General features: G+C 35.3%; 1 protein-coding gene across 2 annotated transcripts in view; it reads right to left on the bottom strand.

Moving 5' to 3' along the window:
• Positions 1-11,396, bottom strand: part of LOC149556777 (auxin response factor 4-like) — a 49,619-nt gene extending 38,223 nt beyond the window's left edge. For both annotated transcript variants that reach the window (XR_016364784.1, XM_089831304.1), the window contains exons 1-6: positions 10,258-11,396; positions 10,083-10,139; positions 9,297-9,455; positions 8,664-8,748; positions 8,175-8,265; positions 7,813-7,977 (exon numbers count right to left, since the gene is read on the bottom strand). Coding sequence is in view for 1 of the 2 variants with exons in the window: in XM_089831304.1 (XP_089687430.1) it covers positions 7,813-7,977; positions 8,175-8,265; positions 8,664-8,748; positions 9,297-9,455; positions 10,083-10,139; positions 10,258-10,551 (851 nt within the window). In the remaining variant the exon portion in view is untranslated. The remainder of the gene's footprint in view (positions 1-7,812; positions 7,978-8,174; positions 8,266-8,663; positions 8,749-9,296; positions 9,456-10,082; positions 10,140-10,257) is intronic.
• Positions 11,397-15,869: the final 4,473 nt, after the last annotated feature.

Below are 15,869 nucleotides of genomic sequence, written 5' to 3'. Positions count from 1 at the left end.
AAAGAACAAAGCAAGGTTAGCATGTAAAGGTTATTCACAACAAGAAGGAATTGATTTTGAAGAAACTTTTGCCCCTATTTCTAGACTTGAAGTAGTAAGAATGTTTTGGCATATGCATCTAACAAGAATTTCAAGGTATATTAGATGGATGTCAAGTCAGCATTTCTTAATGGAGAAATTGAGAAAGAAGTTTACATTGAACAACCAGGTGGTTTTCCACTTGCAGAAGATAAAGATATGGTTTGCAAACTTAGAAAGGCTTTGTACGGATCGATGCAAGCACCTAGACTTGGTATGCGAGATTGGACAAACACTTACAAAGTTTGCGATTCAAGAAAGGTAATGCAGGTAGTAACATGTACCGAAGAGCAAATTCAAATGGATTACTAATTATTCAAGTATTTGTTGATGATATTATCTTTCGAGGAAATGATGAAGCTAGTGAGAGATTTTCAAAAGAAATGACGAATGAATTTGAGATGAGTATGATTGGAGAAATGAAATATTTCTTGGGATTACAAATAACTCAAAATAGGGATCGCATTTTCATATCACAAACTACATATCTCAAAGATCTATTGACAAGATTTAGACTAGAATGTTGGAATACGTACCGTTACAGGATGTAAGTTGTCAAGCAAAGATGAATCACCTAATGCAATGCAAACAAGGTTCAAATCCAATATAGGAGGATTGCAGTATTTAACACATACAAGACCAGATATAGCTAATGTAGTTCGGCTTGTAGCAAGATTCCAAGCAGATCCTAAAGAGACACAGTTAGCAGCAATAAAGAGGATTTTCAAATACTTAAAGCATACATTACATTATGGACTATGGTATGATAGATCATATGATTTTACCTTATGGCCATACACTGATGCAAATTGGGCAGGAAATGTGGATGATAGAAAGAGTACTACTGGAGGAGCATTCTTCTTGGGAGGAAAATTGATTTCTTGGCTAAGCAAGAAACAAGATTATATAGCACAATCTACAACAGAAGCAGAGAATGTAGCAGCAACAAACAACTATAATCAGATCATTTGGATGAAGCAGATATTGAAGGACATTGGTATTGAGTTTTAAGAACCTATTATCATTCATTGTATAACACAAGCACAGTTAGTATGTCAAAGAATCCAGTATTATACTCAAAGACGAAACGCATTTCTATAAAGTATCACTTTTTGAGAGAGAAGGTAGCAAAGAAGAAAATCAAACTAGAATATGTTAGTACAAAGGAATAGATGGAAGATATATTTACTATTCCTTTAGCTAAGGATATTTTTAGCACCTTAGAGGCATGCTTGGGGTTATTCCCCAACCTTCTTGAGAGTAATTGATGCAAGATTGCATCAGTTCAATATATTCAGAGCATTTTTTTTACATTAGGTTGTATGTTTGGCGATGCTTCCTTTAGGGGAGTAGTCACTTTTGAGTTGAATTATTGAGAACTCTTGGGTAAAGATTTCTATAACAGTATCTGATTGCACTTGGCATTTTCACTCTTTTTTATTGTATTGGAAATGATTGAACTTTTTAGATTGGCATAATGGCACCTTTGTCATTGATGTCACTGAAGGAGAGTAATACATGAAAAAACCTTATGTTTATATGGGGGATAAGTGTACAAAAGAGAGAGCAAGATCTATGGGGGAGAATACTTAGTAGCTAATTGATGTCAATAAGAACTTATTGATGTCAATGGAGGAGCATTTATGATTGTTATTTTGGGTTGATGGTCTTTCATCATATGTTGTCATCAAAGCCAAAGGGGGAGATTGTTGGCATGAATATTGAAGAGAAATTGCTAGTATGTTTGGGGAGATGATTGAGTGTTTATGTGTTGAATTCCTAGTATCTTTTCATAAGCAGATCAATACCTTCTTTGATCTTCTTGTCTTCTTTGGATTTAGATTTGTCTTGACTTGTGCTTCTATTCTTTTGTATGCAACAAAAAGATTCTAGATCTAGAAACTCAATGCTCAGTTCTATACACAATTTTAATATCTCACCAAGAAGCTCCATCTTCTGAGTATCAAAATTTCCTCCATTTGACTTAGGGCTTTCTTTTCTAAAGTGACTCGCCATTGATCTCTCAAAGCTGATAAGCTTTCTCTTCAAGGACCCGAAGCTCTGATACCAGTTGTTAGAATATAAAGTCCACCAATATAACTGAGAGGGGGGGGTTTGGGGTGAATCAGTAATACAACTATTATGACAATTATCAACCTTATTAATCCTTAACCATATGAGCACTATAATCAGCAACCATAATAAGATACTCATACACAATGACACCAAATGTGTTAACTAGAGAAACCCTTGATCAAAAGGAAAACCCCAATGGGGATGGTACCCACAAAATGATGTACTAATATAAATATTACTTGTTAGAGGATGGACCCTATTAAGAGTCTATAAAAACAATTAGTACATATCAGTCCTTGATAGGAGACTTTGAATCCCTGTTAGGAGTTGTAGAAGGCAGATGGACCCACTGTCCAAACAACTTCAGGGGAAAGACCAATGAACTCACTGTCCAAATGATCTTTGTATTGTTCCTTGCAGAATAATAGAATTTAACTCTACTTCTCCCTCTTCCTTTGTCCTGTCAACCAAACTTCTGCTCCTTCTGATCTTGCTACCAGATCACCAACTTCATGTCATCAGAAACTGCTTATCAGGTACTATGTCTCTGCACTGCTTTCTGTAAATCAATCATATCTTTTGTACGTGTTCGACTTACTTCATGTGCACTTAGCCTCGACATCAGGACACAGTGTAGAGCATGTCCTTAACTGCACTTGACCTGAACATCAAATATGTGTCCGTACGACCTCGATCTATGTCTTCTACTCTGTCAGTCTTCACAAAAACCATACTATGTTGTCATCAATGACAAACACGGTCATGAATGCAACCTATCATTCATGTTACCAATCTCCACATGCTTATTAGTATTAGTATTTCTACTTCCAAATCATCACCTCTGGCCTCAAAGCTTTAGTTATCTAGTGATATTCTCTCTAGGATTGCTAGAGAGAGTCTTCACAATCAAATTATTACATTGCAATGGTAGCAAAAATATGAAAGCACTTTGTCCTATTACCCATGCCTCTATTTTTATTACTTTGAAAGATAGAAGTTATGGAGATAACACTAAAATTAGAGGACTTAATCATTAAAGACAGTGAAAATAGTTAGATTTATGACCTTGAGGACTAATTTAGGGCTAGGCTCAAATCTATGGTGTTGAAACCACTCATACTCATAAGCCACAACTCGAAAAATATAAATACTTAGATAACAAACAAAACCTCACAAGCACCACTCAAGAACTAGCAATGGAAGAGCACAAAAGGTTGTTTATTGCTCCACCGTGGCTTTCATTTACTCAAGGAAGATTGTCTACAACCCCAACCTTTATGAGCACCAAATCAACACAAACCAACATAAAAATCTTCAAGGAACAAGAAGTGGAATGTGTCAAAGATTGAAGCGTAGTGGCATTTTAGAGTCAAGAGTAGCCACAAAACTATAACTCTTTGAAATATTGAGAAGGTATTCAGTTTGAGGAGCTCTAAAATTAGAGCTAAAGAGGATTCAAATGATTTTAATCCTTTAAATGAGGACTCCTCTAAAGATGACCTCATAGAGACATCTGGCAACCCTCATAGAAAGAGTACAATATTCCAAGATCAAATGCCTGAACCCACAAGAAGTAGAGATCAAGCACCTATGTGTTCCTCAACCAAATGAATCATGTTCACATGACAAATCCAAACTCAGTTTAGGCATCCCACCTTTCCCCTTCATCTGAATAAATATTTATAGTACACCATGCTGGTCTATGAGGGAAATATCACCAATAAGCAAAATGCGGCAGCACCATCTTCTAAAGAACAAGGTTCTCCAAAATGGTCAATAAAAAACTTGAGAAAATAGGTGCTCCCCAACCAAAAAAGATAAAGAAATCAAAGAACAAATGCTCATTGACCAATGGTTATATATTTAAAGTATAACCTCAAGGTCGAATAGTAACAAAAGAGAGGAATAAAGAAATAAAAAAAAATAATGCCCAATTAGCTCCTTTACTCAACATTCGAAGAGACCCAAAGCCAAATAGAAAGAAAATGACAAGCACACCAGCTTTCAAGATATCCAACACCTTTCACCTCAACTATTTGCTACCACAATAAGTATACTTGCCAACTTGTGTGTTCTCTTTCTTTTTCCTCTTTTTCTATTTGCATTTCTTTCTCTATGTCAACTTCTATATCATTGTCATCCCCCTTGAGAATATGTCCACTATTGTGCAAAGTTTTCATAACCCCTTAAAGTAGCTCTATATAACCTCCTTGCGTAAATATTTCCCTCATTCTTGCTTCAACAATTGTAGCTAATTTTGTGCATTCTCAACCCCTGCCTCATATAATAGTTGTAACTTTTAAAGGGCAATATGAGCACCTTTTTGGGAGGAGTGATCATCACAGCTAGAACTACAATCAATGAAGCTAAAGCTTTGACCCTTACATAAGGCCTAAGTTTCACAAAATTGAAAAATTACAGTTGAAGGTGATGTAAAGAAAATCATTAATGAATCATTCCAGGTTAGAAATTGAATAGCATTATGGGCAAATCAAGAGAGGCGAACAACTCATTCATGGAACATTATTTCTAGCCTTGTTTCACGTAATGCAATAGACAGATAAATCTGCTAGCCAACATGGGGATATAAATTTCCCGTTCTAGCTTCACTACCCAATACAAAGAAAGAATGAGAGTGACTCCCTCTGTATGAGGATCACTTCAGCCTCTTGTCAATGAAACCAAGGGGTTAGCTGCACAACAATAAGACTAAAATTAGAATAAGAAAAAGGTAATAGAGAGAAAGAAGAAAGACATCATTCAATAATCATTTTACAAGGAGTCAAATATCATTTTCCACGAGCACCAAAAAACTGGTTAATGAACAACATCCTGAACAATCATTTTATGTGTCTTACACTCTAATGTGTGCAAATGTACATAGCTCGCCAACTATTCAGCAAAGGACTGTGTCTAGGTCAAAAGCTATATGGTAAATCAAGCCTATTAAATCCAAATGGCCAATTTATGCAACAATTTTCATATTTCCTTCCGAAGGGAAAACAAAGTTCTTCCCAACCAAGATGAAAGAAAATTTCTTACCTGCAACTCTAATGGGAGAAAAGGGAAAAGAGACAAGTAGTTTGCAAGATCAATCTTAGACAATCAAAGAAGACATTCAAGATTGGTAATGGAGAAACACTAGTTATGATTAGGAAGTTTGAAATGTCACAATAGAAGAGAGCATTATTAAACTGGAAGAACACCTGCCTCCACTAAAACTGCCATTTTAGTACTATTAGATATGCAAGAACGAATGAGGAACTGTTCAGTTGGATTGCCGACTGAAAAAATCTCAGAAAGAGTGTTGTATAACTTGTATACCAAGAAATACCAATGGCGGACAAAGAAGAACCAGGTGTGCAAAAGAAGTGCCAGCCTTACTTCAAAAGATACAAACAGTTCAGCATCAGTTTCAACTTTCAAGCCCTAAAGGACCCCTTCTAAGATTTGGTGGGATATGTTTAAAATCTCAGAGACACCCAAGAGAGATTATTGTGTGCAACCAGCTTGATCTCCTTCCTAGTGCTGAAACAATAAGAAAACTGCACACTTCATCAAAGAAGCATGAATCCTAGGAATCAGGAATCTGGGGTTTGTCTGCAGTGTGCCCAGAATCCCTGTGGAAGAAAGAGCCAAAACCCTGGACAAGGAGCGTCTCTGGCAACTAACACAACAAGAGCTGGTTCAAACCAGGAAAACATGAAGAGCTTAACCTTCATTCAGAAAAAACGGAGGTCCCTGACTTAGAAAACAAGATGCCTTTTTGCTTTCAAAGATAATGGACAGTGGGTTACATGGTTACCTGGCATATACTTTCTGTTAAGTAAGTACTACGAAGCTACAGTATGAAAACACCTAATATCATGTTTTGTCATTGTTAGTAGAGAGAATAGTTCTTCGAAAAGGTATAAGGTGATTGGCTGCATAAAATGATGACTAGTCATCTCCAACTTTTATAGCTTCCAATCCTGTTTTTTGGCAACCATTGCATGTAGCACAAACCAATACAGTAATTTCCAAAATGATATAATAGCATCTTCCATAAAATTGACAGTTAAATCCTCAATTCTCAATATAATATCATTTCAATCAATTCAAGTTTCCATGGCCTATCATCTAGGTTTTTATGGGAACTGGACCAGTACTATCCCTGCTTTATCTATCGGGGATGACTATGAACAAATTTGACTATTCCTTCACGAACATCATATCATATAAACTAGTAATTACCTTATGGAAACATAGATGGAAATTATGGAGTTACCAATTTGAATAAACAAGTGACATGACTAGGCAAGAGCCTACAACACAACGGTAACTTGTGAGCCTCTCGTGTGGGAGGTCTTGGGTTCGAATTCCCTTATACATAAAAATAATTAATTACAACAAATAACAATAATTAATCTAGGCTTCGGCCGTTTACCGATCAAAAAAAGAAAAGAAAAAACAAGTGACATGACTGTGTTAGACATAATCAAAATCTAGCTGACCACAAAGGAAGGAGTCACCAAATCACACAACTGAATTCAAATGCATCATCACTTTTGTCTATCAACAGATACATTAAGACTTTACTTAGCGGTAGAAGTTGAATGCAGTTCAATGAAGACAGTAGAGAATTTTCTGTGTCTAACATTTGTAATTCTTCAAAAATTTGCATGCATGTAAAGACATTCATACTATTTGACAGTGGAATTTATGAAACAATATGCCAAACGATGACCTCCTAATTTTGTGGCAGACAAAGTATTGTAACTGGCAACTTGAGCTGTTTTAAAAAGCCGCAAAGACCAACAGTCTTATATTATCTCCTAGTTGGGAAGGCTTTAACAAAATAGATTGGAATAGTGGCTCTATGGACATGAATTGTTTTCACTGTTTGGGTATCCATTCCTTACAATTGTTTTTGACATTTTATTAGATGCTGTTAATACTTTGTCAGCTTTGTAGAAATTATTACCCAAGGATTCACTTTATAATATCATATTCTTAGACGCAAAAAAGTCAAGCCTGGAACTGCTCCATTTCATGTAGAAATTTAACTCAAGGGGCTGTACGGAATCCTATTGCCAGGGACAGTGCACATGGTGGCAGAATAACTCAAACATAATTGGTTTCGGAGGTAAATATAATACAGTTCTCTTTAGGTTGATAACTTGATACTCAGTAATGTAAAGCTCCTCCAGTTTAGTAGTGGCCTACAATGTTTGTGTCAAACTAAATATTCATGCAATCACGGAGTGTACAACCATGTAACAAATTCATTGCCATAACAGCACCAAGCAACTAGTTAAGAATATCCTCATACATGATTAAAAAAATGTGTAGCATCTTTTGGCGTAAGCGAAAATCCACATGCATTGTACAAAATCAACATGTGCAGACATTCAAGCAAAAGCTGACAGGACACTTTTGATCATTCAATTTTAATGGAGATGAGAAACATTTGAAGGCTTCAAAGGTAGAGCAATATGGTAGAACTGCTGAACAAAATTCTAATCCTTTTCCAAGAACAATGCATCCCTAACTCTCAATCAAGATGCCATAATAGTGTCCTTTATTGAAAAGCCTTTTAATCTGGAAGAACTATTAGTTACTTGAGCCAATTCAATGGCTCCCTATAAACTTCATAAAAACCTCTTTATCGTAATATACCTTGGATTGTAGAAAATGTGAAACATGCTTTTTGTGGCAACAGCATTCGCAGCAGCAGCAAGGACACTAAGATGCATATTTTGGCTAGAAAACAAAGAAGAAGGAACAGCACTTTGTTGTCGAGCAGCTCTTCGAATCCCCAATCTCAGTTGTCCATTTTCATCTCTGTTCAAAACATAGTGTTACCACATATAGGGAGAAAACATAAAGCCCACAGAAGACTATGCATTGTTTGATACTTGTTTGTGGGTTTGAGAGGTTGATGAAATATGGTTTCCTAGCTTCCCATTATAAAAACTATTGCTAACAGAATTAATATTCTTTCCTCTCAAGAGTTGCAGTCAACCACTGAGTTAACATACCTCAAGAAGAGTACAGCATCTCCTGATACAAGTCCTTTATGACTCACAAAAACACTCCACCCAGTTGTAAGCAAATGCCTCCGTGGTTGACCTGCATATTAATATCAAACTGCATGTAAGACATCAAAATGTCATGTGTCACTACTGATCAAGTCCCTCTGAATTTGCTACAAAAAATGCTTAAATTACTACGTGGAGCTCAGTAGCATATCAGTTCTTCAATGAGAGCACATTTTATACCTAATCAAGATTTATATTGTGCGAAAGAAAACAGCAGACTCTTAAAAGAAGCAAAATGTATCAAACATTATGAAGAAAGAATTTTCAGATTTCATCTAAAAAGAATAATCAGTCAAAAGGGATATTATTCTGGATTTGGTTATAGGTTATGAAACATTTAATTAATCCCACATTGGACATAATACTTAGACACCCTTTACTCATATTGAATCGATATCCTATTAAAGCTTGTCACTGTTATGTGCATACCCCTGTATATATGCCGAAACTTCCATTCAACTCCATGCAAATCCTTAGCCAAAAGCTCCTGTGAAGGCCGCTGCTGGTTATAATCCTGCAAAAACAACAAATGCAAATCCTTAGCCAAAAGCTCCTGTGAAGGCTACTGCTGGTTATAATCTTGCAAAGAAAACAATGTAAGCTAATACGATGCCAGTGGTTTCAGAAACATACTAATTTTATTGCTAATCAACAGACATGAGTCAGTTCACATTTATCTGGTCACGTCTAGATATCATCTGGAACTTCAATCCAGCCCCTAAATGTAGACTTATAACTAAATGGACACACGGTGGAAAGGTTTCTCAACCATAACATAGGCTGCAGGGATTTAAACATTGAAAACCTGACTGACTGAAGTTTAAAGCCTGACAGTTAATCAATCATTGCACACGCTATCCACCATCAAGTCACCTAGAACAGTTAATCAGGTCACTTTTCATGATAAACTATGTTTTTAACATATCTGCTTGTCAACCAAATGAAGATTCTTGTGAAAATAATCAGACCACTTTTCATGATAAATTATGCTTTTTACATATGTGCGTGTCAAGCCAAGGAAAATTCTTGTGAAAAAAGTACAGTTAGGGATCAGAAAAGTACCAGAGGAGGGAAGCAGTCTTCCGCAGCCCTTCGAGGAACTGAAAATCCACCATGGGTGCTTGTGTCTGAAGCAGTCAGTGTTTTACAAAACATGTGTGGAGTAGGTTTGTCCTTTTTAACTTCCTCATCTCCTTCGTCTCCAACATCTTTCCCCAGTGGCTGCAGAGATACATAATCTCAATTACCAACAATCCATTTGAAATCTCTCAAGAGTTCCTATGTTATAATATATCCAGGTTACGAAGCAGGGAAGGAGCAATTGCAATTTTGAAGAATATTGAGTTTGAAATTTAAGGAAATATAAGCATTCTAATATTAATATAGAATTTATATAAGTGGGAGAGCATGCTCCCATGATGATTCGGATTCAAATCTTGGCGGACGTGCTCCTCGTCATCGTGCAAAAGTTGCGCACACTTTCAATTGATATGTGGACTAAGGAGACAAAGCGATGAGTGTGTTATGGAGATAACCTTTCTGGCGATTTTCCCCCCATATTAAGTACAGGTGGTAAACAAGCCCAATGTAGAACCGCACAGAGAGTCGCGGTTCTTCTTAGGGAGACTTTAATGAGAATGCTAATAAATTGCAGTTCTTTATGTTTTGAATCAGATGGGTTGAACTAAAAAATCTTTCTAGAAACAAAAGCCCAAAACAGAATTGGTAAAAACCGAGCTCTTACACTATATGTTCAAATTTTACATTATAACAAATCATGAGAAGAGAACCTAAATTGTCAGAAAAGAATGTATAATGTACACGGTTATGTAGGAGAAACATACATACCTCTATTTCAGGAACCAATGTTACTTGGGCATACACTTCGTCAGTCTCCTGGTCTGCCTGTTAAAACAACAACGCACCCAAAATTTAATATGTTGCGCCCACAAAACCAAGCAAATAAACTTTAAAAAAACCACACGGCTGTTGATGTATATATGATGAAGGAGAATTCACCCACATGGAGATTCACATTGAGCACACGGCAGAAAATCTGAGGCGGAAGATCGTAAGGGCGCACGTGTTGGTGATACTGGTGTTGGATGGAAGTGGAGACCTGCTCCATGTGACCCTGGGGGAAATACACCACAAAACTCCCCTTCCTTGGCAGAGATATGAGAGGACCTGCACAGGCATGCCATAACTCCATGCATATTGAACTCTTGTGGCTGCCTGATAATGCCACCATCTCTTCTTCATTAAACAATCTCCCATCATTGTTATATTCATCTGGGCTGTTAAGATCAATTTCCATGAAAGAAATAGAGGCAGAAACCACCGGAGAGAAAACTAGAAGCCCCTACAGACACCCACTTCAACACCAGCAAAATGGGAAAAACCTGGCCATTGCGAAACAGGGCAGAAAATAGGTACTTAGTCGCCTAATACTAGGGGTAAACAAGCATTGAGGAATGGCTCGTCCCTCCAAGAAGAACATGTAGCAGCTGCCGGTTCAGAAACGCGGTTCCCAAATGACCAGGCACTCATGTTTCCTTGCACTATAACACACAATTACCCCATGGATCTTAAACCTTCTTTCCCCTCCTCTGGTCAAACAAATGACACTGAGTCGACTACTAGTATTAGTAGCGGACAGTAGTCATATCGTCCTTGCCTTCAGAAATACAGACTGACTCACTGACTGCACCGTACAAGTACTGACCATGCCCTCCCTTCCTCAGAGCTCGACTACTCGGACAAAACGGGTAATCATTCAGTGCATATCTCAAAAAGCTGCACTCTACCCACATACAATTTTACTCCCCTTGTCCTTCCTTGATTACCACTTCCCCACCACCCCCATCTCTACTAATCTACCCCATCATCCCCCACACTCCAATGATATAACGACATGAACAGTCGCTATATATGTTAACTCCATTGGTACAAATCCATATGACCCAAAAACAGTATCAGTAGTTAATACACTGAAATCATAAAGACCCACAAGCTTGAGGAACACAGTTTTAGAAAAGCATGATATGGCTTAAAAGTTAACACCTCCATTAATAAGTAGCTTTGGAGATTATGATATGTAAACCAACGGAGGAATATATGCTTTGAGGGAGGGCCTTTGCTTGAAACAGAAACACCCACCTCACCCCATCCAACTGCCCAGAATGCAATATCGTGCATCAATTGTGCTGTCTTAATCCCAGGAGACACAAACACATCACCTACTATCTATCTCTTACTTTTAACTTTTACTTTATATGACACTTTGGATTTTACACTGTATCTTGCAACAAACTGTACCGCTAACTCTCTTTCTCTATTTGACAATATCCATATCCAGCTACAGTTTCTCCGTTTCTACATTTTTCCCATTCTTATGTTTTCCACTTAACCTTCTTTTTCTCCTCATTTCGCTGTTGTTTTTGAATCATTGCACTGTTCCTTTCAAAATTCCTAAACTCTTTTAATCATTGTACTGTTTTCTACTTACCCCAAATGCACACTTTTGTGCTAGCTTTACAATGTTTTTAAAACTCTTTGACCTCTAATGTATTATACATTGCACACTTTTGTGGTGGCTTTTTAGTACAGATCAGTGTGCAAGAAATGCACCTTCTGTCTTTGTAGTGAGTTGTCCATTTTAATGCAGAGATCTCTGCCTTCTTTAAACCTTCTGGTGGTGCTGCTGGATATTTGTGAAAACTCTCGACTTTCTTTGAAATTAAATTGTTATTATATCAACCACTTCCTATTCTCTGCACTCCTGTTCACGTACAGGCATGCTCTGTGCTGCTTTTTTAGTAGACCAAATTCCCTTGTGTAATCATGTGCCTTGTCTAGATATTTTTCTTCACTAGTTAACATTCCAAGATTCTTTCGATTCTATCGAATAACACCATGTCACCTTCGGCAACTATTCCTTTCACTGTTTCCCGGTTAAGTTAGAATACTTTTAAATTGATTAAATTATATACAAGATCCAGGAGAATTCTTACATGCACAAGCTTACGCTAAAAGACCAAACTAAAAAGCGAACGCTATGAAAATTAAGATTTGTATGGTAAAGTACACTTTGAGGAACTAAATCTGACCACAACAAAGCTTGATTTGCAGTTTGATGGGGCCAGAGAAGGAACTAAAACAAGGATAATAATAAAGATTATTGCAGTATATGTGAGCTTTTTTCGTTTTTTTTTAAGGGTATTAGTAGTTTAAAAGTGGCATTTTTATTTTTATTTTGATAGAGGTCATCCACAAACAAGTTTTAGAGGCAGGCTCATGCATGCCTGAAACCTATTCGGCTAAGAATCAAGAGTTGAGGAGCATCCACACTGCCAAATTCGCTTGGGGCACAATCCTGGTCTCATCCCTGATGATGCCTTCGAACCTTGCACTCAGCAAGAGTTTATCTCTGGTGGGCTCTTTGTGTCCCATTCATGTATCTTTGATTTTTTCAATAACTATTTTTTATTAAATGGTATATATATATTATGTGTATTTGGTTAATAAGTAAATTATAAGTTGATAATTAAATTGTGAGAGGTAAAAGGAATTACTAGTAGGCATGATCAAAAACATATTAGCATCTCTTTAATTGTGTTCAATCAATCAAAATCAAATCTTTGCTCATATTAATGCATTAGAATGTTATAAAAAAGACATTAAAAATATTAACAAGAATTTTGCTTTATATCATACTCTTAAAACAAAACTTCTTATTAAAAAATCAGAACTTATAAAAAAAAATCTCATCACAAGTACCTATAATGAATAGAAAACTTTATTTATATTAATCTTTACATTATTTAATTTCAAATCTGACTTCTACTTGCATCTAATTTCAAACAACAAATTTTCTTAATCAATATATTCTTTCTCCAATCCACCTTCCAAAGATTCTTGGAAATAGATTTCTTCATACCTCTGCTTCTCGAATAAAATCACATGAGAACATTACATACAGATAGATGTTAATGTGAATAGGTTTTCATAATAATAAAAAATATCATCATTTGAACTTTGAAATCTGCTTTTAAAGACACACAGGAGAAGGGCCAAAGAAATTGACCTTGGAATTTGGAAGATCTGAAAAAGTGGAAAGGAGAAACAAATTTTATAAAATGGTTAAGAGGTGTTTGATGGGAGGTGGGGCCAAGAAGACAAAGTGAATGTACTTGGGCACCAAACGAGGGAGATGTCAGCTTGTTTTTGTATTATAAAGAGCAATAAAAAGCTGGCTGTCTTTGAGGACATTAGGTGTATGCATATGATCTTGTTTGTCTTCATTTGATTGTTATGTGAGAGGTTGCGTGACAAGGATGATGAGGTTGCGTGAGTAGAGAAGGCAAAGGATATCACGAGCTCATGTAATGTAATGGAATGGAATGCCTTCACTTCCCACTTGCTCAATGGTAACCTATTCTTTTCATTGTCCCTTTTCTTGTCTTTTCTATTTTTGTGTACTATGCTCTTACCAAATCTAGAGTAACCCAAATTTGGGTCAGCCTTAGTAGGCATAAATTAAGTAATAGTTCTTTTCTATATTCAAGACTATGGTATAAATGGTTAATGGTAAATATTATCAAAATAATTCTATATTTGTATTATTAGTCCCTGTCAAAGGCAGGATACTAATCCTTTCATTCAATTCAAAATAGCTTTATATTTGTATTATTAGTCTCGCCTATTTATAGTCGGAGACTATTGTTTTCAATCAACTATTTTGTATTAATTTCTATTTTGGTAGTGGTGCAACTTTCAAAATTTGCCCTATGATGAGCCTAAAATTTCATATTAAATGAAGATTTTTAATGTGATTTATTTTTTGTTATTGTATTGGCTATATCCATTTTTGGTGGAAGTCTTTTCATTTTTCTTCAAAGATTCAAGTAAAAATGATATTGTAACATTTGGCAATGGTGTAATTTAGAGTTGCTATATGGATAATAGTGTAATCTTTCCACTTTATTTTTTTCATTAAATCTTATACGTGTATGCTTTTATGTGTTTTGTAATCTTAATAGACTCCATTAATTAGTATTCTAATAGTAAATATTCTAGTTTTTTGCTTTTTTTAAATTAAAAAATTGATGTATAATTTGTAGTATGTATAACCATAGTGTAATTACCAATTAAATGTAAAATACTTGTTATTAATTTTTTAGATTATTATTTAGATTTGAATAAATTTTATCTTTAATAAATTTTGGATATAAACTAATTAAAGATTTACTTATTTTTTATTTTTTAAATGATACATTTTCAAATATAAATAATAACTATTATATTCAATTCTTTATTTAAATAATTTTTATATAAGTTTATAAATTTTTTCAAAATTTGGTAATTTTTCATAAAAATTGTCTTTGTATCTTTTTAACTTTCACTTTCCATATATATATATATATATATATATATATATATATATATGTATTTTTTTATTTTTATTTTTTTTAAAAATTTTATTACTTCCACTTTATCTATATATTGCACTAGGTGGGACTCTAGCTTGCAAAGCTCTTGTTGTTAAAGGTTTGATTAATATTTAATATAATTTGGAAATGATATTATCTTGTTGTGATAATCATTATAGTAATGAAAAAATAATATAATGGTTCAATATAATTATGTGAAAGAGCAATAATCTTATATCTATAATTAAGACTAAATAAAATAATTTTTTTTTAAAATTAAAAAAAGATCAATAGTATTTTATGAAAGAACAATAATCTAAACAAATACATTAATAAAACAACAATGTAATAATTAAACATAGTTATTGAAGTTCAAAACAATAATATATTAGTTAAACATAGTTATTGAAGTTCAAAACAACAAAAAGGAATATCATCTACCTACACTATAGAGCAACATACACAATAGTAATATTAAAAGGTGTATTGTATCAACACATCAAAAATAACCCTCTCCCCAAGAAAAATATCACTCCTCCCCCTCCCCCCACATTGGACCTATGCAAAACTAGACCAACATACACAATAGTAATATTAAAAGGTGTATTGTATCAACACATCAAAAAGAACCCTCTCCCCAAGAAAAATCTCACTCCTCCCCCTCCCCCCACATTGGACCTATGCAAAACTAGACCAACATACACAATAGTAATATTAAAAGGTGTATTGTATCAACACATCAAAAAGAACCCTCTCCCCAAGAAAAATCTCACTCCTCCCCCTCCCCCAACATTGGGCCTATGCAAAACCCAACCCCTAATCCCACCTAACCCCTTCACCCCACAAGTTTCTTTCCAAGAGGCTACGAAAGATGGACACTACTGCCTCTAAGGTGGGGCAGATGTTGGGAGACATAAAAAAACAAAGTGTGACTCCTGAAGGTGTTGTTCAAGAGTTGAAGAAGGAGGTGGACAAGTTTAACAAGTGTATTGAGGACTCCAACAAGTTCACAATCAAGGTTACGCATGTGTATTTTGTCACTCTCTATATGATGCAGGAGAGAATCATTGGCACTAAGGCCAAGAGTGACATTAATTGCAAGGAATTGTTTGAGTTCCTCAAGGAGAGTGGACTGCTACGCTACTATCCAAATAGTTGGGAGGAAATGCTAAAAATTAGTTATATTTTTTGATAATTTTTGCTT

Source organism: Cupressus sempervirens, chromosome 5 (genome assembly GCF_028749045.1).
Source record: "Cupressus sempervirens isolate cs-2001-9-10 chromosome 5, ASM2874904v1, whole genome shotgun sequence".
NCBI lineage: Eukaryota > Viridiplantae > Streptophyta > Pinopsida > Cupressales > Cupressaceae > Cupressus > Cupressus sempervirens.
The sequence above is the reverse complement of the archived record's forward strand: the minus strand, read 5'-3'. Positions and strand labels throughout refer to the sequence as shown.